The 27,840-nt window shown below is 36.9% G+C and overlaps 1 protein-coding gene across 1 annotated transcript in view; it reads right to left on the bottom strand.

Moving 5' to 3' along the window:
* Positions 1-27,840, bottom strand: part of LOC126812708 (phosphatidylinositol 3,4,5-trisphosphate 5-phosphatase 2A) — a 117,972-nt gene that overhangs the window by 10,619 nt on the left and 79,513 nt on the right. The window contains exons 3-21 of the mRNA XM_056098904.1: positions 23,228-23,291; positions 20,736-20,889; positions 19,518-19,656; positions 18,472-18,612; positions 17,234-17,336; positions 14,888-14,965; positions 13,768-13,908; positions 12,344-12,476; positions 11,217-11,414; positions 10,312-10,508; positions 9,074-9,191; positions 8,300-8,396; positions 6,472-6,610; positions 5,674-5,773; positions 5,009-5,100; positions 3,728-3,809; positions 2,703-2,848; positions 1,090-1,147; positions 290-381 (exon numbers count right to left, since the gene is read on the bottom strand). Of these exons, the coding sequence (XP_055954879.1) occupies positions 290-381; positions 1,090-1,147; positions 2,703-2,848; positions 3,728-3,809; positions 5,009-5,100; positions 5,674-5,773; positions 6,472-6,610; positions 8,300-8,396; positions 9,074-9,191; positions 10,312-10,508; positions 11,217-11,414; positions 12,344-12,476; positions 13,768-13,908; positions 14,888-14,965; positions 17,234-17,336; positions 18,472-18,612; positions 19,518-19,656; positions 20,736-20,889; positions 23,228-23,291 (2,272 nt within the window). The remainder of the gene's footprint in view (positions 1-289; positions 382-1,089; positions 1,148-2,702; positions 2,849-3,727; positions 3,810-5,008; positions 5,101-5,673; positions 5,774-6,471; positions 6,611-8,299; positions 8,397-9,073; positions 9,192-10,311; positions 10,509-11,216; positions 11,415-12,343; positions 12,477-13,767; positions 13,909-14,887; positions 14,966-17,233; positions 17,337-18,471; positions 18,613-19,517; positions 19,657-20,735; positions 20,890-23,227; positions 23,292-27,840) is intronic.

Raw genomic sequence — 27,840 nt, forward strand, 5'->3', positions numbered from 1 at the left:
CATTCAGTTGAAGTCAGTTGCTCCAAGTTGCCGAAACGCCAATTGCTCCCAGTTTTCTGCACCAACCAGGCTAATCAGACAAGCAAACGCCATACAGCATGCTATGAGGGAATTCCATCCGTCAAGGGATCTTTTACGTGCACTTCAATGTGTACACAGGACCTCGATTTTTTGTTGCATCCAAATGACTAGACAGCAGTCCTTGTCAGGTCCTCCATCCTGCACCAATGACAAGGGGAAACCACAAACCCGCGACCTTCAGGCTAGCATGAGTTATAAAATATCCTACCTCAGGTAACTGGTCACTAGACCATGTAGGACATGTATTAAAGCCAGTCCTATCCTCTTTAAAATTTTTATTAGATTCACAACATATTATATCTGAAAAATAACATCAATTAAATACATAATGAAATTAGATTTTATTTTTCATCTCAGTTTATAATTACTCACTAGACCTTACAGGAAACATATTAAATCCTGTTTTATCTTTGTTACATTCGTAACATTTAATATCTGAAAAATCACATCAATCAAATATATCATAAAATCATCCTTCCAAGTTAAGACCTTTCAAGTACGAATGTGAGTGTGAGAGAGAGAGAGAGAGAGAGAGAGCGAGCGTTTAACCTCCAGTCGACACAAACCAGGTCATTTCGGGACTAACATATGGTTCAATTTTATTTCAACAATTTGCTTGCGCGAAGGGGTTCTTTAGTAGTGGGAAGAAACCGGAGAAAACTGACAAAGTTAGACTGGCGACCCTACTCCTTGTCACATACAACCGGCGAATCGAAACCCCGCCAGTTGACTCAATGACAGACCTGATTATACAACGATCACACACGCAAACCATTCAGCAATCCAACCCCCCAACCCCAAATAAGGTAACTCTTTGAGCTTGTCAGTAACTTTGTTGTGATGTCACAGGGAAACAAGGGATCCATACAAAATGATAGGTTTGTCACATTAAATCGTGCCTGTACTGAATAAGTGAGTAAGCCTATCCTAACCAGAGCATGACACCAGACATTATTCATTGCTAACATGAGTGATATTCTTTAGTTATAAAATAGAAAAATAAATTACCTGCCAGACAACCTGAGTAAAATTCTAAAATAAAATACTGTTTACAGCACGTCTTCACCTGTAAATGTAATAAATTGTCATCACACCCCAGACAATAAATTATCATCACACCCCAGACAATAAATTATCATCACACCTCAGAAAAATAAATCATCATCACACCCCAGACAATAAATTATCATCACATCCCAGATAATAAATTATCATCACACCCCAGACAATAAATTATCATCACACTCCTGGCAATAAATTATCATCACACCCCAGACAATAAATTATCATCACACACTAGAACAATAAATTTTCATCACACACTAGAACAATGAATTATCATCACACCCCAGACAATAAATTATCATCACACCCCAGACAATAAATTATCATCACACCCTAGACAATAAATTATCATCACACCCTAAACAATAAATTATCATCACACCCCAGATAATAAATTATCATCACACCCCAAACAATAAATTATCATCACACCCCAGACAATAAATTATCATCACACCTCAGAAAAATAAATTATCATCACACCTCAGAAAAATAAATTATCATCACACCTCAGAAAAATAAATTATCATCACACCTCAGAAAAATAAATTATTATCACACCCAGGTAATAAATACAGAAATGGAAGAACTGAGTGGATGTTTACAGAAATGAAATGATGTTGAATGTCCTATTTCTATGCACAAATTGGGCCAATTGAAGATGAGTATATGCCATACAATGTACAATGATGGTAATTTTGCAAAGACAGCTCTCTGTTTCCGCCTACTTTTCGTCTAATTCAAATTGTCAAAAGTTCTTGGAACTTTATCGACCAATAATGGGATTAAACCCTGGACATCCTGGCCACAAGGTTACAAAGCATTCTCGGACTTCAGTAAAGAATTTACCCAAAATTTTTCACCTTATTTTAACTAAAATATAGTTCTATATACAACTTTTGTTGTTTTAATGTATCAAATAAATCAATAAGAAACTATGTCCAAAGTTTTTGTTTCTCGATCAACGATATTTCTCATAAACAATGATTGAAAGTTGAGTAAATTCTTAACTTAAGTTAATACTTTGTGAACTTGGGGCCAGGTTAACTTAAATTTTCGAATAGTAATTTATTTATCATCATCAGCCTTCTTTTGACTTCCATTTCTCTTTACATCTTCAGTTCAATGCGAGAGAGAGAGAGAGAAATGGGGTTTAACGTCCACACAACTCAAACTAGGTCATTTTGGGACTAACATGTGGTTCAATTTTATTTCAATAATTTGCTTTCATGTAGAGATCTTTAGCAGTAGGAAGAAGGTGGAGAAAGCCCACAAGGTTGGAAGGGAAACCCTACTCCTTGTCACATATACAAGCAGGGGTCTTTAGCAGTGGGAGGAAACTAGAGGACCCAGAAAAAACCTGCAAAGTTGGACAGGCAACTCCTTATAACATACAACCGAGGAATCGAAACAACGCCAGTTGACTCAATGACAGACCTTATGATAAAGCGTGCATACACTAACCATTCTGCCATCAAACCCCCCAAAATTCAATGCACTGAAACATTAATCAAATTAAATTTTCTTTCAATTGAAAACATTAGGTGAGAACTGACCTGAGCTTCAATCCTATTAAATCTTATTTTACATGATACTTCATCCGTAAGTGAAACTCTACTCTGTACAAACTGTGAGGCTACACCAACTGTAAATGACGCAAACACTGGACGATGGTCACTGTTTAATAGATTCTCTGCACAACCTAGAAAAAAAAGTGAAATTATTAAAAAGTACCAGAGAGAGAGAGATGGGCTTTAACCTCCAGTAGACCCCAACTAGGTCATGTCGGGACAAACATATGGTTCAATTTTATTTTAATAATTCGATTGCGCGTAGGGTCTTTAGCAGTGGGAGGACCCAGAGAAAACCAACGAGGTTGGACAGGCAGCCCTACTCCTTGTCACGTACAACCGAGGAATCGAAACCACGCCAGTTGACTCAATGACAGACCTTACGATGCAGCCCGCTAACCATCCGGCCATCCAACCCCCCTTAAAAGTACTAATAACTTTATTTAATGTGTGACTACTCTCAACAATAAAATGACACTATACATCCAACATGTAAATCAAAACAGAAATGAAATGGGTTTAAAGGTGGATAAGTGGGAAAGATGCTGGCTCCCTAGCCTGGAGGTTGCGTGTTAGATCCCTGCATTGACCGAGAAAGTTCATCAGGAATTTCAGGCGTGGTTTCCCCTTGTCAATGGTGCAGGATGGAGATCATGCTGATGGAATGAAAAACCGAGGTCCTGTGTATACATTGGGGTGCGCGTAAAAGATCCCTTGGCAGTTAGAATTCGATATATGAGTAGGCCATAGTGCCACTGCCCTGGTAAAATGTCCCTCATAACACACTGTATGGCATATGCCCATCTTCATTAGCCCAGTCAGAGTAGAACAGTAGGACGTTAAACCCTATTAAATTTCACGCCAGGAAATCCCAATGAACTTTCTTGGCCAATGCAGGGATCAACCCCATGACCTCCACGCTAGCGAGCCAGCGTCTTACCCACTTAGCCAATGTGGCTCATGAATACACTTTGAGTTATTGCAATACATTGCATAAAGTATATACATACCATAAGCAGTATTTTCTATGAAAGTACCAGGGAGGGAATGCCATAATATTCTATCACACCAAGATGGGGCGTTGATACGCTCCTGAAATCAAAACAATAAAAAGCTACATTCTGGGGGAAAAAAAAGAAAAGCACAGAATAACCTCTGTCTATTTAAGGAAAAAAAGAAATCAAAATAGGTTTTGTAAAATTGTCAAATGGAATCTGAGGCTGGATTTATCAAATCAAACATTATATTCATTTATATTGTGATAAACATGTATTAATTATTTACACCAGGCCCCGACTTCACAAAACATTCTCAGACTTAAGAATTTACTCAAAATTGTTCGCCTTATTTTAACTTATAAAACTTACATCAATAAAAAACTATGTGCAAAGTTTTGTGTTTCTATATCAAAGACTTTTCTTATGAACAGTGATTGAAAGTTGAGCAAAGTTTAAATCTTAGAATGCTTTGTGAACTTGGGGCCTGGTGTAAATAACTCGGGGACCAGGCCATTTCTTCTCTCAAGCGTCTACGATCACCAGGGTCATTCTTGTGCCTTAAAGATACAGTGAGAGAGAGAAATGAGATTTAACGTCCACTTAACACAAACTAGGTCATTTCGGGACTAACATATGCTTTAATTTTATTTACATAATTCGCTTGCACGTAGGGGTCTTTAGCAGTGGGAGGAAACCGGAGGACCCGGAGAAAACCCACGAGGTTGGACAGGCGACCCTACTCCTTGCCACGTACAACCGGGGATTCGAAACCACGCCAGTCGACTCAATGACAGACTTTATGATACAGCGCGCGCACGCTAACCATTCAGCCATCCAACCCCCCTCTTAAAGATACAGTGCGCTTATTCTAGTAGATAGAAATAAATGAAGAGCCCATGGGAAGAACAGTCTAAGTCACTTTTTTCAAGAACCACAGTTAATAGCGCCATATGGTAACAAATTGTATAAGCTTGCTGTCGAACAATTGATTTCGGGTAAAAACAATCGGTGTCACATCGAACCAGGGCCATTCTGAAATTGCATCCAGAGAATTGGAGTTGTAAGTTGAAGACAACCGGAAGTAGGGAATGCATTTATTATAGACTAGATTAAGAATAGAATTAAATATAGCTTACGCTAGTTTTCTTTAAACAAACTGCCAATATTAACATGACACCATATTTTTTTTTGGCTCATCCGTATGACTACTTGGAGTTGTAAAGTGAAGACAAATGGAAGTAGGGAATGTATTTATTAAAGACTAGACTAAGAATAGAATGAAATATAACTTACGCTAGTTTTCTTTATTTTCTTCCAGTCATAACTATAACCAGGTCGATATCTGTCAAGTTTATATGTAGGCATAAAACTTATCTCAGATTCATCTGAAATAAATTAACAAAGATATTAAAGGTCACTGGAAAGGCTTTAAAATTTTTTTAAAAATAATGCAAATAATTATGTTAACATATCCTTTCCATAAGTATAACACGAACCTGAATGTCAATATTACCTGCAACAGGTAAATTTCAAAGTTAGTAATTTCTGCCATTCTCGGTCAATAAACAATCTGTAATGTCATTTTATTCCTTCTGTTCATATTCTAGTCTATATTTCTATGAGAGAGAGAGAGAGAGAGATGGGGTTTAACATCCACTAGACACAAACTAGGTCATTTCGGGACTAACATATGGTTTTAATTTTATTTCAATAATTCGCTTGCACATAGCGGTCTTTAGCAGTGGGAGAAAACTGGAGGACCCGGAGAAAACCCACGAGGTTGGACAGGCGACCCTACTCCTTGTCACGTACAACCAGGGTATCGAAACCATGCCAGTTGACTCACTGATAAGCCTTATGATACAGCGCACACTTGCTAACCGTACGGCCATCCAACCCCCCTTGAGTCAAAGGTTATTTATTGTACTTCAAATATTGTCCAAACATCGCTAACTTACTGAATGTATAGAAGGCCTTTTTATCAAACTGAACTTTACGTAGTTGATCTTTTTCTAACAGATAGGCAATATCACGATTCTCTGCTTTTTTTAATATAACCTACAAAATCAATATCATTTTTAATATAACCTACAAAATCAATACCAGTTTTAATATAACCTACAAAATCAATACCAGTTTTAATATAACCTACGAAATAAATATCAATTTTAATATAACCTACAACATCAATATCACAACTTTTTTCTTTAATATAAACTACAAAATCAATATTAATTCTATATATTCAAATCTAGTAATTTATTGAGAAATCGCGTTTATGCAACCAGAGATAATGCCAAGATTAGTGATAAGGGTTTTAAAATTGTTTATTGATTAGTTACTGACTAAATCCAAATCTTGATGGCAAAGACAGTAATAATATCTAGCCTCAGAAATCCCAAATTTTAGGGGGGGTAATTGAACTGAAATGAGGTTTAACGTCCTACTATTCTGCTCCGAACTGGGCTAATGAAGACAGGCATACGCCATACAGTGTGCTATTAGGGAAATTTTGCCCGGACAGCTGCACTCCGGCCTACTCATATATCGAATTCCAACTGTCACAGGATCTTTTACTTGCACGCCAATGTGTACATGGGACCTCGGTTTTTCGTACCATCCGAATGACTTGACAGCTGTCCTTGTCCGGCCCTCCGTCCTGCATCACTGACAAGGGGGAACCACACCGGAAAATCTGGATGAACTTTCTCGGCTTTGGGGGGGGGTTAAAACAATACATACAAAAAAATACTTACATCTATGTTATCAGACACTCTATAGTTTAAATCCCCAAAGAAAAATACATGATGAAATTTATGCGTTATGTCAAACGAATCCATGTTCTTTGGTCCAAGATTTAAACCTTTCAATATATCACGGAAATTCTGATTTCTCCTGTAAACAAAATGAAGAATTATTTCATATATCTGTGATTAAGATAATGTATCGAACTAAAGTGACGAGATATTAATGCTGATCATTATTTAGCAGTGGAGCATTGCTGTGTAACCCTTTAGTATCTGTGGGAAGGCTGGATGGCTGAATGGTTAGCGTGCGCGCGCTGTATCATAAAGTCTGTCATTGAGTCGACTGGCGTGGTTTCGAATCCCCGGTTGTACGTGACAAGGATTAGGGTCGCCTGTCCAACCTCGTGGGTTTTCTCTGGGTCCTCCGGTTTCCTCCCACTGCTAAAGACCCCTACGCGCAAGCGAATTATTGAAATAAAAATTAAACCATTTGTTAATCCTGAAATGACCTAGTTTGTGTCGAGTGGACATTAAACCCCATTTCTCTCACTCTCTTTAGTATCTGGATCGCTCCAAGCTACAGCTGTCTTAAAGTAAATGAAATGAAATGAAATGGGGTTTAACGTCCTACTGTTCTGCTCCTAAACTGGGCTAATGAAGACAGGCATACGCCATACAGTGTGCTATGAGGGAAATTTTGCCCTGGCAGCGGCGCTACGGCCTACTTTTATATCGAATTCCAACTGCCAAGGGATCTTTTACGTGTACGCCAATATGTACACGGGACCTCGGTTTTTCGTCTCATCTGAACAACTAGACAGCTGTCCTTGTCAGGCCCTCCGTCCTGCATCATTGTTAAGGGGAAACCACGCCGGAAAATCTGGATGAACTTTCTCGGCCAATGCAGGGATCGAACACCCAAGCTCCAGGCTAGCGAGCCAGGGTCTTACCCACTTAGCCACGCGATCCCCCTGCCTTAAAGTAGCTAAGTCTCTAAATCAATATCATCCAATGATTTCGACATTGAAAACACAAATTATTTGTCAATTTAAATCAACACTGATGTTGTGATCTTACTGGGAAACGGTATGCTTCTGATATGCAATATTTAAGACAACATAAACATTTTACCATTGGTACACGAATTGTGTACCATAATGTGTTTCAGCGCCATTTGTAACAAGGGACTTGAAGAACGAAAATAGATATATTCCAAAAGTCATGTCAAATGGTGACGACATATTCTTATCTGGAGAGCATGCACAATAAATATTATCAGTGTAGACTGGAATAACCAGACACTAGAGATTGCCATTCGATTGAGAATTCTGATGTATTGAATGTAAATCAGTTTACACACATTCATATTACATTATTATATGCATTGTGACCCATTTTTGTCCATTTCTAGGTCCCAAATATTAGCGATTTAGCTCCTTTAAGCCCACTAGTCAAAGGAAGAGAGAGAGAAATGGGGTTTTAACATCCACTCAAGACAAACCTGGTCATTTCGGAACTAACATATGGTTCAACCTTATTTCAATAATTTGCTTGCGCGTAGTGGTCTTTAGCAGTGGGAGGAAACCGGAGGACCCAGAGAAAACCCACAAGGTTGGACAGGCAACCCTACGCCTTGTCACGTACAACCGTGGGTTTCAAATATGAGCTACAAAATGCCATGTAAAAAAGATCACTTTTCTTTATTATTTTTTTAGAATACAACTACCGTACGGTTTTTAATATTTACATATACTAGTTGTTAAAAGGTTATGGGACATAAGATTACGAGAAACTATAGTATTCGATAATTCTTTGATTTAATAATAAGAAAGATTACCGTGAACATCTCTCTTCACCAGACGTTAAGTGTGCGTTAACAAAAGAAAATGGTGTTCCATTTATCTGGAATGATATTCCTACAGCTCCTTTATTACCTGTAATTCAAAAATATTAACATACAAATATCTTTATTACCTATAATTATATTCAAATATTTTAACATACAAATATCTTTCTGTTAATGTTTCAATATGTAGTAAATAAATTTTCAGGTCTTCACATATCATTCATAAATATCAACAAACTTTCATGTGTTCACATATTACTCACAAATAATGAGTGTCCAATTTTTAAACAAAGATTTGATATTAAACGAATGTGAAAGAAATTAGTGCTAGATACACAAGATTAAATAATACCCAAGTTACAGTGGCTGGCCTGAAGATCTTTCTCAGCCACCATCAGGATCAAACCCAGGACCTTGTGACTCACTGAGCCACAAACCACAGTAATTGTACAAAATGAAATGAAATGGGGTTTAACGTCCTACGCTTCTGCACCTAACCTGGGCTAATTGAAGACGGGCATACGCCATACAGTGTGCTATGAGGGAAATTTTGCCCGGGCAGCGGCGCTACGGCCTACTCTTATATCGAATTCCAACTGCCAAGGGATCTTTTACGTGCACGCCAATGTGTACACGGGACCTCGGTTTTTCGTACCATCCGAACGACTAGGCAGCTGCAGTAATTGTACAAGAATTGGACATTATGAAAATAGAATATTAAATCCCTTCTGTCTGTTCCCTGATATGAAATATTACTATATTTACCTAGTTTATTGGCTATACCGGTTCTAACTGTAGATTTCTGTATGTGACTGATTATATTTCTATACTGGGGATCTATCAATATCACCATTCTTATACCCCATAATGTACACGTCTCTAACTGTAAAATATATATAATATACAATATACCACATAATGTACACGTCTCTAACTGTAAAATATATATAAAATACAGAATATATAATATACTACATAAAATATATAATATACAATATACCACATAATGTACAGGTCTCTAACTGTAAAATATATATAATATACAGTACACCACATAATGTTCATGTCCTTAACTGTAAAATATATATAATATACAGTATACCACATGTCTCTAACTATAAAAATATATAATATACAATATATCACATAATGTACAGGTCTCTAAATATAAAAATATATAATATACCACATAATTTACAGGGCCTGTTTCACGTAATTTTAACTAAGATAAAATCCAAATTTTAGTAATTTGATTGGATAATATTAGATTGATTATAGTGCTTAGCCAATTAAAATTGAAGTATCTACTAAAATTTGGATTTTATCTTTAGTTAAGATTTCGAGAAACAGGGCCCAGGTCTCTAACTGTAAAAATATATGTAATATACCCCTTATTGCGCAACAGATGTAAGCGGACAATCCACAGCTTTATGCTATACATACTGATACTGATATAGAAAACATAAGAAACAAGTATGTCTTTAATACCCTTTAAAATACAGATTTGATGTCATCCTTTGACGCTGGCGTATAATTATTTCAAATAATTGTACGGGCAATGTGCCAAGCGTACATCATTTATACTAGTTAAAATTTTGGACCCGTGTGACGTATTTCATTGCAAAGCATGTGCAAGTGTCTGTATTTTAAGTTGTTTAATGGTCTCGAGCTTATTAAGACATTGCATAATATATTGACACAACATCTCGGGACTGACATCCCTTGTGTTGTTTCAATATATTACTTAATGTCTCGCTCTCGACCATTAAAGCACACAGAATGTATATGTCTCTAATTGTAAAAATATATAATATACATTATATAATATACCTCATACGTGCAGAGTATAGTATACCCGTTTTAAATGGTGTTTTAACTTTTTTTATTAATGCCTTTTAACCAGTATTATGTTCACAAGCTCTCATATTAAATTGGAACATAAACAGGGAGACAACTCAGTGATTTGAAATCAAAAAATTCTGAATTACAAATGGATATCTTACCACATCAACATCAGCCTTAAGCGTAGCTTTTAGACTTGCTTTTAATGTATTGGTCCAATCTTTATCATTGAGACCACTCTCTTGGGTACCAATAACGTATATACCATGAGGAATCTTAGATAATACTCTATCTAAAGGTTTACCAGCACCATTACATTTCAACCATTGTTTCAGAGAATTACTCGGACCAGATTTAGCTAAAGAGGAAAAGAAATATAATCAACAACTGAGTTGAAATTGGGTACGTATGTTAAATTATTTTAGAAGATGTTGGGGATCTTTTTAAGTTTACCAACTTTCGTGGCCTACACAAATTAATTGAGCGCATATGTTAAATTTTTTACAAGCATTCTGTCTAATAAGATTGTTTTTTTTTTAAGGTTTAAGAACTTTTGTGGCCTACATCAGGATCAAACCCTGTACTTTCTGTTTATTGAGCCAGCTCTTGATTCACCGAGCCACTCTTTAACTTGATCAGCAAAAGAGAGAAAGGGAAATGGGGTTTAACGTCCACTCCACACAAACTAGTCCAGTCCGGGATTAACATATGGTTCAATTTTATTCAAATAATTCACTTGCGTGTAGGGGTCATTAGCAGTGAGAGGAAACCAGAGGACCCGGAGAAAACCCACAAGGTTGGACAGACGACCCTACTTTGAGTTGCAAAAGAGTGCATGTGTTAAACTGTTTACATTTATTCTGTTTTAGATGTTGTTTTATTTTGAAGTTCAACAACTTTTGTGGCCTACACCTGAATCAAACCCTGTATCTTCTGGTTAGTAAGCCAGCACTTGACTCACTGAGCCACGTGTAAGCGAATTATTGAAATAAAATTGTAACATATGTTAGTCCCGAAATGACATAGTTTGTGTCAAATGGACACAAGAAAATCATCTACTACTCACCCATATTCCATGTACCAATAAATATTGAAACTTGGTCGACTTCTTTCTCCGTGGAATGCATGCTCTTCATTTGTCGAATCTGTAGACAGAAGTTCTCCCGGGCATGCGCACTCTCAAACTGATATGTGTATTTTTTCTTGCCTTCGATGATAACGTCTAATTTACTACTATCAGACGTATTCTTTACTAGCTGTAAAACTGAAATACAATATTAGATATGACAATAACTTCATTTTACGTATTACTCCTTACCAGGGCTTCCACTAGTCGGTCATATTTGTCATGTAGAAAGTGGTGTTATTTTTAGTACATAATAGGAGGCCACTATACAACATGATATTGAAATTGGGTCAAGGACTGTCACACTGAAATTCAATCTCACATTGGCATCTATATCCTCTCTAATAAATAATAAAGAAATGCATATAATCAATTATCATCATATTTGATACTGCATAAAAATATTCATTCACTATACATTAATAAAATATAACAATCACAAAATTAATTCATTCATTCATTCATTCAGCACGCCTACACTATTTGCCCAGTTTCTTCACTAGGTCACCCGTATAAACTTGGCAGTTTTTTGCAAAACTTTTCAAGTCTTTAAAGCAATTGGCGGTACTTTTCGGCGTATAAGTTGATACTTTTTTCGCGGAAGTCAGGCCTTCGTTTTATACTCCACTTCCACTTATATTTAGCAGTGGGAGGAAACCGGAGAACCAGGAGAAAACCTACAAAGTTGGACAGGCGAAATGGGGTTTAATGTCCACTCGACACAAACTAGGTCATTCCGGGAATAACATGGTTCAATTTTATTTCAATAATTCGCTTGTGTGTAGGGGACCCGGAGAAATCCCACGAGGTTGAACAGACGACCCTACTCCTTGTCACGTATACATTGGGGAATTGAAACCACCCCAGTTAACTCAATGACAGACCTTGTGATCTAATACACACACATTAAACCATTCGGCCACCCGACCCTCCTCTGGCAAATGTGACTGAAACAGAGCCATTATTACCAAATATACTTGTGTTATCTTTACTGCTTCCAGATCCTTCAAAATAAAAGAATATGAACAAAGCCAGGCCCCAATTAAAGCAAAAAACATTTTACTTACTTTTATCATGGTTAAAGGTGTTACTGGAATCAAGGAAATCTTTGGACGGTTTCACAGCAAAAAATCGGCCTGCTCGGATGTCTATTGTTAATGCAATCTTGGAGGAAAATTTACCAGATTTTGATACTTTCACCTGTAAGTAGAAGCAAATAACTGTGAAACAACCAATAAAAGTGTCAGAAAATTGACCAATCTGATTCAAACACAGATCCTATTTCGTTTTGTTTTTTATAGTTCGTTTTACTTGTCTTTACTACACTAGGATCGTTTATTTATTCTTTCAATGGCCTGCACTACATGAAGATCTGACCAGTTGTAGTGGAAGGATGTGTCAGGGGTCATACGGGCGGCTTTTGACCCTATGATGTCAGACAGTTGATTAACCAATAAGCGTTCATGTTTCTAGTGGGTTACCCACAATTCCGCGCACCACACCTCAAGAACTCACCATAACAGACCGTTTCATTGGCTAATCCCACACATCAACAAAAACGCGACTTATATAACAACTCTTCCAGATCCTAGTGTAGTAAAGATAAGTAAAACGAAATTTTGAACTATAAAAAACACAATGAAATAGGATCTGTGTTTTAATCAAATTGCCCAAGAACAAAAAGATACACAGTCTCCTTAGAGTCAATTTAATTTTGGCAATAAGCATAACATCAGTCATTGTTTTTTAACCCGTTAAGTGCGTAGGTCGTTAAATAACGTCCTGGACAACTGCCACTCACTGTGTGTAGGGCGTAATATAACGCCTTGGAGGTATTTTCCCCAATCTATTCTTAGAACATAGTTCGTCACTTGGGGGTATCCCGTGGGAATTCCACAACGATCGCAGCATGTGTAGGACGTTATATTACGTCCTGGACAACTGACACTCACTGTGTGTAGGGCGTAATATAACGCCTTGGAGGTATTTTCCCCAATCTATTCTTAGAACATAGTACATAGTTCTTCGTCACTTCGTCAAATTAATTACACAATAGCGGGTAGTTAACGTTTTAAAAACGTCAAGCTTAACAGGTTAAGGCGAGTGATCGCTCTCAAGCGACTGCCGCTCCCCTTGAAATTGAAAATTGCTCTCCTTTACAAAGTCATTGGGGGTTTATTATTATTAATCAAACCAGGAATGACCCCATTACATGCAGTTATTGATCTTCAGAACTATTTCCCATACACACAACTAATCACTCTCCTTAATATCAGATCACTCTCCTTAATTTCTAAATCACTCTTCTTATCGAAACAGGGAGAACTTTTTTAGGGGAGCGATTTTTTCAATTTGTTGATAGAGGGGAGCTTTTTTGGGGGCTCTCCTCTGAAATACAAAAAACAACGACGGCAACATACATATCTAATAGCCTATTTTTCGATATACCTTTACACAAATCATAAATTATATAGACATACATATTTCTTACATCAAAAGTAGACAATGGAATGAGACTGGATTTTTTATTGGATGGTGATAAACCAAGTGTTCCATCTGGGCTGGTCGAACTTGATGCATGATCAAATCCATTACCAGTATCTTGTGGTATATCCTTTATCACTTCCAAAGCCTGTAAAGGATTCTTTAGTTTAAATTTCTTCTTTCTTCTTTTAAACATATTTACACAAACAAATATCTCCTACATATTTACACAAACAAATATATCCTATATATTTACACAAACAAATATCTCCTACATATTTCTTTTACTTTAAACACTTTTAAAAATTGTTTTAATACACAATCAAATATAATACACCAGGTTAGCATGTAATCCAAATTAACATTTAATAATTTTCCATTTCAGTTCACTGGTGTTTAAAATCAGATGAAAGACGGTTTGATACATAGATCATACAGACGAAAAACTCTGATTAATTCACTGAACTTCATTTCGTGAGTGTCGTCTTTATAATAAGATAAAAAGACACTTGATTTCTCTCTCAGTATCCTTTGAAGTACTGAACATTACAACAAATAGGATGTCATGTTTGCTATCCATCATAAAGTCAATTTCCTAACAATTGAGATGAGATCCACCTGCTTTTGCATTCGGGAAATTAAACACTATTTAATGTCCCGAACATCCCAAACAGAAATGTCAACTACATCCAAAAAGTTAAGTCCACAATTACACAAAATATAACTCTGACTGAATTTCAAGTCTCTATAAATGTATCATACTAATAAGGTGAGAGATCAAATGATTTTAATATTAATTCATTGGTGATGTACATGTAGATTGGATTATATACCTAACTTACAGCAGTCTGGCCGTTAAGATTAAAATTGTTCAAATCAATCAATTGATGAACTGCCTCCAGGCCAATTAAATATTGCCCAAATCAATTAATCAATCAGATTTTTTTAAACAATCTTATTCACTGAACTTATGGTCAAAATGTCCATAGGTAATAATGTCTCATACAAATTATGTTCTTACCTGTGATCAAAATGTCCATAGGTAAAAATGTTTCATACAAATTATATTCTTACCTGTGGTCAAAATGTCCATAGGTAATAATGTCTCATACAAATTATATTCTTACCTTTTTTTCTAAGTTCAAAACTTCTGTTTTACAGGTTGATAATTTTCTGGACAAATAGTCAAAGATTGAGGTAGACGCCTGAAAAATATTTAATAATTTGTTTTCAGTCACTGACATAATGATCAGAGCATTTCGATCAGTTTCTAGATGAAAAGGTGTGTCAAAAAGATCAAAATTAGAAGCTGTACTCAGTCTGTGACCTCTGACTATCGTACTGGATAACTCAGCAATTACCGATCAACACATTGTAAATAGTGTCCAGCCTCGTAACATAAAGGGTCCATTGTCGTAACAAAAAGGGTCTATCGTTGTAACAAAAGATAAAATCAGTCGATCAAGGTAGAGATAAGTAGTTAATTAAGGTAGGTGTATAGACTGCATAACATGATAAATACGTTGATCACTTAATTACCTAATCAATCCAGCCTATTATCAACGATAATGGAGATGAGCAGTAGTTATACAGTCAATATAATTTGGAATTTTGAATATTATTTACCATGTCCGATTGAGCATATTCCTGGTCGGAAGTTTGGAAAATCGTGTAGGACATCCATGGTCCATCCTCATAACATAAAGGATCTATCTTCATAACATAATAGGGTCAATCCTCATAACGTAATAGGGTCAATCCTCATAACATAATGGGTCAATCCTCATAACATAATAGGGTCAATCTTCATAACATAAAGTTTCCATTCTCGTAACCTAATGGGTCCATCCTCATAACATAAAGGGTCCATTCTCGTAACCTAATAAGGTCCCCATAATCTAATAGGGCCCATGCTCATAACCCAATAGGGTCTATCCCCATAAAATAATAGGGTCTATCCTCATAACATAATAAAGTCCATCCTTATAACCCACCCAATATGGTCTATCCTCGTAGCCTAAAAGGGTCTATCCTCATAACATAATAAAGTCCATCCTTATAACCCACCCAATATGGTCTATCCTCGTAGCCTAAAAGGGTCTAACCCATAACCTAATAGGGTCCATCCTCATAACCCAATAGGGTCTATCCCCATAGAATAATAGGGTCTACCCTCATAACATAATAAAGTCCATCCTTATAACCCACCCAATATGGTCTATCCTCGTAGCCTAAAAGGGTCTAACCCATAACCTAATAGGGTCCATCCTCATAACCCAATAGGGTCTATCAACATAGAATAATAGGGTCTACCCTCATAACATAATAAAGTCCATCTTTATAACCCACCCAAAATGGTCTATTCTCATAGCCTAATAGGGTCTATCCCATAACCTAATAGGGTCAATGCTCATAACCTAATAGGGTCTATCCCATAACCTAATAGGGTCCATCCTCATAACCCAATAGGGTCTATCCCCATAGAAAAATAGGGTCTATCCTCATAACATAATAAAGTCCATCCTTATAACCCACCCAATATGGTCTATCCTCGTAGCCAAATATGGTCTATCCCATAACCTAATAGGGTCCATCCTCATAAACTAATAGGGTCTCACCTCGTAACCTAATAGGGTCTATCTCTTAACCTAATAGGGTCTATCTCTTAACCGAATATGATCTATCTTCATAACCCAATAGGGTCCATCCTCTTAACATAATAGGGTCTATCCCTAAACCTAATAGGATCTAGTAGGGAATATCCGCATAACCTAATAGAATTATTCTATTCATACAATTTTAAACTAAAATATCTTAAGCATAGTCCCTGTTCATTTGCTAAGATCTGTGATACGATTTTATGCTGAGTTTTCACAAAAAATGATGTCTACACAGGTTCTCCTACATCCAAATCAATAATCTACATGTCAATAAAAAGAGAGAGAGACATGTACCCTGAAATGAAATGGGGTTTAACGTCCTACTGTTTTGCTCCGAACTGGGCTAATGAAGACGGGCATACGCCATACAGTGTGCTATGAGGGAAATTTTGCCCGGACAGCGGCACTACGGCCTACTCTTATATCAAATTCCAACTGTCTAGGGATTTTTTACGTACACGCCAATGTGTACACAGGACCTCGTTTTTTTCGTCTCATCCGAATGACTAGACAGCTGTCATTGTCAGGCCCTCCGTCCTGCATCACTGACAAGGGGAAACCACGCCGGAAAACCTGGATGAACTTTCTCGGCCAATGCAGGGATCGAAAAGAGAGAGAGAAATGGGGTTTAACGTCCATTCAACACAAACTAGGTCATTTCTTGACTTACGTATGGTTAATTTTATTTCAATAATTCGCTTACGCGTAGGGGTCTTTAGCAGTTGGAGGAAACGGAAGAACCCGGAGAAAACCCCCCGAGGTTGGATAGGCGACCCTACTCCTTGTCACGTCAATAAAAAGAGTACTACTCACATCATCAGCACCATTTATCACAGTTCGTCTTGGTCCATCGTCTTCATTCTGCGTCAATAAATCATGACATAACGACATCTTTAATAAAAATACATCCAGTTCCCTGTAAAAACATATTCATATAGAGTTGAAAATAAATAGACAGAACTCAATGACCATTGAAATGAAATGAAATGAAATGAAATGAAATGGGGTGTAATGGCCTACTGTTATGCTCCTAAACTGGACTAATGAAGACGGGCATACGCCATACAGTGTGCTATAAGGGAAATTTTGCCCGGGCAGCGGCGCTACGGCCTACTCTTATATCGAATTCCAACTGCCAAGGGATCTTTTATGTGCACGCCAATCTGTACACAGGACCTCATTTTTTCATCCCATCCGAACGGCTAGACAGCTGTCCTTGTCAGGTCCTCCGTCCTGCATCACTGACAAGGGGGAACCACGCCGGAAAATCTGGATGAACTTTCTCGGCCAATGCAGGAATCGAACACTCGACCTTCAGGCTAGCGTGCCAGCGTCTTACCAATGATCCCCAATGACCATTGAATACTGTTCGGGTTATTCAATGGTTCAAGAAGGAAGGTTATTCAATGGTTGTATTGAATAACCTTTTGCTTGTATTTACATGTAGTTATATAGAATAATGGCATTTATCTCCCGGTTATTTAAAAATACACTATGGGAGTTGGCAGTTCTCACTATAATAGTTAAAAACTTGATAATCTAAAGGCAATTTGCTGAAAATTGATCCACTATGAACCGAGAATTAAGCGATTGAAATTTCCGCCTAGCCTCGATCATCATTACTAAAGTCGGTACAACAAAAATCATAGTCACGATTATCCATTTAATCATTAAATCGTGAAGGAAAGTTATAGTAAATCAGATCATAATCCACTAAAGATCACAGGCTAGCTATGCCATCGAGAGTTGATTATGGTCTGGATAAGTTAATTAATGTCTAATTAATAATTTAGATAACATTTCATGCCTAAAGAAAGACCTGCAATAGGCAGATTTAGCTCTTGCATAATGTATGTTTAAAAGTAAGATATAGTTATCATTATTTTACAATTATCAGAGATATACAGTATTATATGACTCAGTCTCCAGTATTCAATGTTAATCACTATAGAAAAGAGGGATAAATGAATACGAAAGAAATTAGCGCTAGATACACAAGATTAAATGATACCCGAGTTACAGTGAAATAAAGTCACAAGATCTTCACACACCTTTGAAGGCCTTTGGCGGCTGAATGCACTAATTTTTCAAAGTCTGGCATCCTTCCTGGTTTTGACCTGATATTAATGGCATCCTTCTCCATTCCTGTATCAGTATACCGCTTTAATTCTTCCACAAACTCCCCATCACAGCTAGAAAAACAATTAGTTTAACTCGACATTGCAGTTATTCATATGAAAACGATTGGTTTAACTTTATTTTATAATTTTTGTGTATAAAACTGATACTCAATGTGTGAGTCACATAAGAGAGAGAGAGAGAGAGAGAGAGAGAGAGAGAGAGAGAGTTTAACATCCACTCAAGACAGACTAAAGGTCAATTTGGGACTAACATATGATGCAATAATTTGCTTGTGCGTAGGGGTCTTTAGCAGTAGGAGGAAACCGGAGGACCCAAAGAAAACCCACGAGGCGGGACAGGCGACCCTAATCCTTGCCAAAACTACACCAGCTGACTCAATGACAAACCTTATGATACAACGCATCATACAATGTATGAGTCACGTTAACAAAGCTAAACCATAGTTCATGTCAATCTATGTGTCACATAAACAAAGCTAAACCATAATTTAAGTTAAAGTGTGACTAATTAGAAAAATTCCCAGCTCTTAAAACAAATTACTGCCAAATAATATTTGAGATTGACCCCAATACATTTGTGATGATCACAACCGTTTTATAGAAAACAATTACTGCATTTAATCAGAGCTACATTTCAACAATGATTCTTGAAAACGACAAGAGAATCATTGTAGAATCCTCGCTCCAATTAAGAGACAGTATTTATTTCCATAGAACACTTGTGATTATCTTAATGTTTTTAAAAAACTACATGTATGGGACATTAAGACTGATACATTATATTGGGGATAATCTTTTAGAGGCATTTAGTAACTGGACAGAGCAATAGACTATAACACATACTTATGGAAGAACAATTACTGATTTATTTAAGCGACGTTTCGAAGAGTATTCTCTCAACGCTTTTAAGCAAGTATACGGGAGGTCATACATAAACATATAGATGATAATCTTACCATGATAAATCCAATCGGGCAAAATTACTCAGGAAACCATATTTAAAATGTTTGTTTGTTTGACTATCTGTCTCAGCTTCTGCATCAAGAGCTGCAAAATGTTCATCCAGACTCGTGTCCAGAAAACATTCTTCATCCTCTGTAAATCATAACATTACATGGTAAATAGATGTGTTGAAATAATAATAGTCATATACAGCATCAAGCCTTTAAATAGACATATGCAGCATCTAGCCTTTAAATAGACGTATACAGCATCAAACCTTTAAATAGTCATATACAGCATCTAGACTTTAAATAGACATATACAGCATCTGGACTTTAAATAGATATATACAGCATGTATACTTACAGTTGCATATAAAGCATACAGCTGTATAACAGTCATATATAGATGGCACCCAAACTTATAGTAGTCATATACAGTATACTGAATTATTATAGTCATATACAGCACCCAATCTTATTATAGTCATATTCAGCATGCAGACTTATTATAGTCATATACAGCACCCAATCTTATTATAGTCATATTCAGCATGCAGACTTATTATAGTCATATACAGCACCCAGACTTATTATAGTCATATACAGCACCTAGGCTTCTTATAGTCATATACAGCACCCAGACTTATTATAGTCGTATACAGCACCCAGACTTATTATAGTCATATGCAGCACCCAGACTTATTATAGTCATATACAGCACTCAGATTTATTACAGTCATATACACCACCTCGACATATTATAGTCATATACAGCACCCAGACTTATTATAGTCATACAGGGCACCCAGACTTATTACAGTCATATACGGCACCAGACTAATTATAGTCATATACAGCATAGACTTTTTATAGTCATATACAGCACCTAGAAATATTATAATCACATACAGCACCTAGACTTATTATAGTCATATACACCGCCTAGACTTATTACAGTCATTTACAGCAACCAGACTTATAATGTTCATATACTGCATTTAGACTTAGACTGGACATTTACATAGAGAGAGAAGTGGGGTTTAACGTCCACTCAACACAAACTAGATTATTTCAGGACTAGTACATGGTTCAATTTTATTTCAATAATTCGCTTGCACGTAGGGATTTTTAGTAGTTGGATGAAACCAAAGAAAACCCACGAGGTTGGACAGTGGACATTTACAGCATAAGGTATGTTTATTAAATGGCCCAAAAAATGAGGTGTGCTACCTGAATCATCCATGTCTGTATTTTCCACACCATCTGTGGTGGGTACAGGTTTTTTGAGGGCGTAAACCAACCCATTCGAACTGTCTCGTAATAAATACGCTTGAATTAAGTCAGCCAATGTGTTAAATTTTAATGGCTGTACGTCGCCTTCAGACTAAAAAAAAAAAATAATAATTAGTCACAATCAAGAATATTATCATAAATATGTCAATCTGATCAAAACACAGATCCTATTTCGTTTCGTTTTTTATAGTTCAAAATTTCGTTTTACTTGTCTTCACAACACTAGGATCTGGAAGAGCTGTTATATCAGGCATTCTGCTTGATGTGAGGAATTAGCCAATGAAACGATCTGTTACGCCGAGTTCATGGCGTGCTGTGCACGGAACTGTGGGTAAACCGGAATAGAAACATCAACGCTGATTGATTAATCAATGTCTGATGTCATAGGGCCAATAGCCACTCGTATGACACCTAACACGACCTTCCACTACAACCGGTCAGATCTTCATGTAGTGTAGGCCATCGAAAGTATAAAAACAACGAAACGAAATATAGATCTGTATTTTAATCAGATTGTTATATATGTGACAGGAAAATGGGTCGGAAGTCATTGTTTTACGATATTAACAGAAACAGAGAGAGAGAGAGAGAGAAATGGGGTTTAATGTCCACTCGACACAAACTAGGTCATTTCGGGACTAACATATGGTTTAATTTCATTTACATAATTCGCTTGCGCGTAGGGGTCTTTAGCAGTGGGAGGAAACCGGAGGACCCGGAGAAAACCCACGAGGTTGGACAGGCGACCCTACTCCTTGCCACGTACAATCAGGGATTAACAGAAACAACAAAACAGGCTAAATACAACATTTCTTTTTTTATTCTACTTTAATTGTTCCATCGAAACTGATACCTTTGATGTTATATCATTCCAAGTGATATGATTAGCCTATTTCGACATTTTTGATCTTACAGCAATGACTTGTGACTTCCAACTCACTTTTGGTCATGGGTCACTATTATTCTATAGTTAAATCAATGTCCTGGACACAAAATGGTGATTAGAAACAAATCATTAATCAAATCGTAATCCTGTCTTTAATAACATATCTTTAATCAGCTAGACGAACAATTGTGAAAGGATATTTGTGTAATTAAAGGTCATGGACCTGTCCTTTGAAGAATAGCAATCACACAAAAGCTGCAGCATTTGTTTTCTTTCAAATTTCTTTTTGCTAAATGAAATGATAAAGTAGAACAAAATGACAGTATTGAACTTCACCAACAAAATGAAATGAAATGAAATGAAATGAAATGGGGTTTAACGTCCTACTGTACTTCTCTGAACTGGGCTAATGAAGGCGGGCATAAGCCATACAGTGTGCTATGAGGGAATTTGTTTTTGCTAAATGAAATGAAATGGGGTTTGACGTCCTACTGTTCTTCTCTGAACTCGACTAATGAAGACGGGCATACGCCATACAGTGTGCTATGAGGGAATTTGTTTTTGCTAAATGAAATGGGGTTTAATGTTCTACTGTTCTTCTTCGAACTGGGCTAATGAAGTTGGGTTCTTTTTGCTAAACAAAGAACATGATCCATGATCGCACACGAAGAGTTGAAGCTAAACAATATCTGTTCACTGTTTAAATTTATTATATCATTTCTCAAGCATGTAGAATGCTTGTCTGTAATGAATGAATATCAAAAAGATAAATGGAGTGAGGTCAATGCAAATATTCTAGACAGATGTTGGTTATTTTGAATGGCAATATGTGTACTGGATGAAAATATTGCCTCTAAAGCAGCATTACTACATACTCTTCTTCAAATGACGACTGTCAAGGGATCTTTTACAAGCACTCAATCTCACACACATTAGACACTAACTGGCTTGAAAAAGTTCGGACAGTTCTTTTCAGGTTGTGTCAGAACACAGAAGAGAGAGGGAGGGAAATGGGGTTTAATGTCCACTCGACACAAACTAGGTCATTTCGGTACTAAAATATGGTTTAACTTCATTTCAATAATTTGTTTGCGTGTAAGGGTCTGTAGCAGTGGGAGGAAACCGTAGTACCCAGAGAAAACCCATGCGGTTGGACAGGCGACCCTACTCTTTGTCACGTACAACTGGGGAATCGAAACCACGCCAGTTGACTCAATTACAGACCGCATGATAAAGTGTGCACGTGCTAACCATTCAGCCATCCACACACCCCCCACCCCCAAACATAGAAGAGAGAGAGGGAAATGGTGATTATATTTAATGTCCACTAAACACAAATTAATTCATTGCGGGACTAACACATGGAATATCTTTATTTAAATAATTTGCTTGTTTGTAAGGGTCTTTAGCAGTGGAAATAAAATGGGGACCCAGAGAAAACCCATGTGGTTAGACATGCGATTCTACACCTCGAAACCAAGCCACATGACTCAATGACATACCTTGTGATCTAAAGCTCCATTCGGAAAAAACAAATGTTTACCTGAACTGATAGTTTACCATCTTTATCAGGTAAAATTCTGTATTGATGAACTCTCGACTGATATCTAAAATTCAAAAATAAAATTGATAAATTAAAGAGTACTTGACATATTACAACAAAGACAGATGTTTCTCCTCACACACAGGAAATAAAATGAAATAAAATGAAATGAAATGAAATGGGGTTTAACATCCTTGTGTTCTGTTCTGAAGACGAACATACGCCATACAGTGTGCTATGGGGAAATTTTGCTCGGACAGCGGCACTACGGCCTACTCTTATATCGAATTCCAACTGTCAAGGGATCTTTTACGTGCATGCCAATGTGTACACGGGACCTCGGTTTTTCGTCCCATCTGAATGACTAGACAGCTGTTCTTGTCAGGCCCTCCATCCTGCTGAATGACTAGACAGCTGTACTTGTCAGGCCCTCCATCCTGCTGAATGACTAGACAGCTGTACTTGTCAGGCCCTCCATCCTGCATCACTGACAAGGGGGAACCACGCCGGAAAATCTGGATGAACTTTCTCTGCCAATAACGAAAATTAGACTTTCACTTCTGGCATTACTGATTGTGTTGCTCAATAAATATGGATTCCTATTGTTGGGAAACTAGATCCGGTTTGTAGCCTGGTACTTTTGACACGAGAGAGAGAGAGAGAGAGAGACAGAGAGATGGGGTTTAACCTACAACCCAGGGAATTGAAAAAACGCCAGTTGACTCAATGACAGACCTAATGATACAAATGGAATGAAATGAAATGAAATGGAGTTTAACGACCTACTTTTCTGCTCCTAACCTGGGCTAATGAAGACGGGCATACGCCATACAGTGTGCTATGAGGGAAATTTTGCCCGGACAGCGGCACTACGGCCTACTCTTATATTGAATTCCAAATATAAAAGGGATCTTTTACGTGCACCCTCATGATACAACGCACATGCGATAACCATTCGACCATCCACCCCCACTTAGTGACTACTTCCGCATGAATCTAGATGATGCAATTATAGTTTCAGCAGTATGGTACTAATCATTGTGTTATATTGTAAAATACTGTTTGAATTTTAACTTATATCAACTGAATTACCACCAAATTGCTTAAAATCTATGATCATAATTTGGGGGATTTTTAATCCATTGAAAACTACAAGGTGAAAGTTGAATCTCTAAACGAGAGATAGAGAAATGGGGTTTAACGTCCCCTCGACACAAACTAGGTCATTTCAGGACTAACATATGGTTTAATTCCATTACAATAATTCGCTTGCCCGTAGGGGTCTTTAGCAGTGGGAGGAAACTGGAGGACCCAGAGAAAACCCATGAGGTTGGACATGTGACCCTACTCCTTGTCACGTACAACGGGGGATTCGAAACCACGCCAGTCGACTCAATGACAGACTTTATGATACAGCGCACGCACGCTAACCATTCAGCCATCCATCCCCCTGAATCTCTAAAAAGAACATGAGTTCAAAAATGGTTCAATTCCCTTCAGCATTTACAGAAATATGATGAATTGATCATTTTTAATTTGGTTCAGTATTTACAAAGAAGGGGATATCCAGAGAAGGGAGCAGGGCGTTGGTGGTTTTCAACCTCTCCCCCCCACCCGCTCAGCTACATCAAATTTTTTTCATAAAACAACACTTTTATGAGAAAAAGGTTGTGTGCTTTATCCTTTATCATCATATGGTGGGATGGGATGGGCATTCAAAGTGTGAGATAATGATATAGACATATGTGATATCACAATTAATGCTTTGCAAAAATGAAATTGAATTACAATTTGATCCTATTAATTCATAATAAAAATTGACGTCAAACAGGGTGTTGGATTTCTCTCTTTAAAAAGCTCAGTGTGTATGCATGTCAACTGCAAAAATTCCTGGGTCTGCCCCTTCAAAGAGATGACGACCTGAAAATTTGTCAACATTAGGAATCCTCGGCCAATGATAAAACAGGGTTAAGGTCAAAACAAGCCAGCACCATCATCTATAATTTGCTCAAATCTTTTGATAGATTTCTTAATAAGTATTTTTACTTAATTAAATGTTACATAATCAATCTATGTTAAATAATCAATCCATGTTAATCCATGTTAAACAATCCATGTTAAATAACCAAACCCGAGAAGATTTTACCATGGAATAAATCATGAAAAATCAATTACTGTTCGAAAAATGCAAATGTCAATCAGCGGCTTTCATTTCCAGTCAAACCTGATTTTTTAATCTAGCCATCTTGAACAGTCACTGATTCAGTCAGTGTTAGGCTGAGAAATTAGACCAAGAACTCAGATATTTAAATTAATGAAACTTAAAATGTCTGGACCTTTAAAAGTGTTGATTTAATTAACCTTGATGTCTTGATTCCTTTAGAGAAGTCGAAGTCAGTATCTGACTTTATTTATTTAAAACTTGTTTTGACACAGCTTCATGGCCAAATCACTTGCGTTTCCAATGAAAGGTTTTGTTCTTTCACTAACGTAGCCTTTATATTCAAGATATCTAACAGACTATCCAGCTTGAACGGTCAGCTCTTCGTCTAAATCTTACATAATGCTCCTTTAATATAAGCCTACTTGACTCCTATTTTGTGTGAGAGAGAAAGAGAGAGAGAGAGAGAAAGGCGCTTGCTAACGAAACAGGAGGGCATGGGTGCGATCTTGGTATTAGCCGAGGAAGTTCCTTTGCATTTTTCCAGCGTGGTTTCGTTTTGTCAGAGGTGCATAATGGAGGCACGAGAGAGAGAGAGAAATTGGGTTAAACGTCCACTCGACACAAACTAGGTCATTTCGGGACTAACATATGGTTTAATTTTATTTCAATAATTCGCTTGCGCGTAGGGGTCTCTAGCAGTGGGAGGAAACCTGAGGACCCGAAGAAAACCCACGAGGTTGGACAGGCGTCGCTACTCCTTGTCACGTACAACCGGGGATTCGAAGCCACGCCAGTTGACTCAATGACAGGCCTTATGATACAGCACGCACGTGCTAACCATTTGGTCATCCACCCCCCTCGTGTTTTGTATCCTATTCTTTATTCCTTTAAATTGTACAATATTTTTTAAATAAATACTCGTTTAAACCATATAACCTATAAAGCAGGAATTTCATTTTAAAAATTTGGCAGCCAGCAATTTTTGACATATTTTATTTACTTTAGATTAGCAAAATTTGTAGCCTAATCCCAATTTTATTTTTATATGCTTTAAAGTATTTTTACAATTTAACTTTTTTAAATTGTGTTTTAAGATTAAATTATTTGAAATTGAAATCTTGTTACAGGTATGTCCTCGATCCAGTTGGACAATTTCACTGCCAGTCAGTCCTGATTGACAAATATGATTGATTCAAGAGCCCTGGCCACAAGTTCACAAAGCATTTTCAGACTTAAGTTAAGAATTTACTTAACTTTCAATCACTGTTTATGAGACATATCTTTGATACAGAAACAGAAAACTTTACACATAGTTTGTTATTGATGTATCTGATACATTAAAACAATAATAATTTTATAAATGGTTGTATAAATTTTAGTTTAAATTAGGCAAACGATTTTGAGTAAATTCTTAACTTAAACATACATTATGCAAGAGCTAAATCTACCAATTGCAGGTCTTTCTTTAGGCCTGAAACGTTATCTAAATTAATTATTAGACATTAACCTATACAGACCATAATCAATTCTAAATGGCATCGCTAGCCTCTGATCTTTAGTGGATTGTGAGCCAATTTACTGCATAACTTTCCTTCACGATTTAACGATTATATGGATAATCGAGACTATGCTGTTTATCGTACTGACTTTAGTAATGATGATCAAGGCTAGTCGGAAATTCAATCGCTTTGTTCTCGGTTCATAGTGGATCAATTTGAATGAAATTTTCAGCAAATTGCCTTTACATTACCTAGTTTTTAACTATTATAGTGAGAACTGCCAACTCGTTATCAAATTTCCCATAAGGCATCTTTAAGTCTAAGTCTAATGAAATAGTACCTGACATTTTCAACTTCGCCTGACATGTACTAATAATATCAATAAAAAACACAAATCAATGACGGACAAAATGACAGGCACCAGAGGTTTTGTGCCGGACAAAACCTGATCTGTGCCTGACATTGTCTGTGACAGGTGCCTTATTTGCAGGCTTGCAGTGGTCTGGAGTGTTGTTTATCTGTTGGTTTAATAAGCTTCCCGAACATCAATCAAACTGACCACCGGAGTCTTTAATTACCAATCACATCAAACATACGATATTGGAAGCAGATTGACTGAACTAATTGTGTTACCACCACAGTTATACCATTACCATAATACCAAGTGTCAAGAGTTCACTATTGTTCGCCATGGAACCAGGTTATTATACCCTAATAAACATGTTAATTGTACATCTGTGGTCAGTCTCATTCACTATTTAAATAAACCGATGTCACGGAAATCAAACCATCTTATTAGCCACTAACAAACGTATTAGGGATAAGATAATAATATGGAGATGAATTGAAGTGAAATGGAATTTAACATCCTATATTTCTGCATCAACCAAGCCAATGAGAGGGAGAGAGGGAGAGAGAGAGAGAGAGAGAGAGAGGTCATTTGGGGACTA

This window comes from Patella vulgata, chromosome 1, assembly GCF_932274485.2.
Source record: "Patella vulgata chromosome 1, xgPatVulg1.2, whole genome shotgun sequence".
NCBI classification, from domain to species: domain Eukaryota; kingdom Metazoa; phylum Mollusca; class Gastropoda; family Patellidae; genus Patella; species Patella vulgata.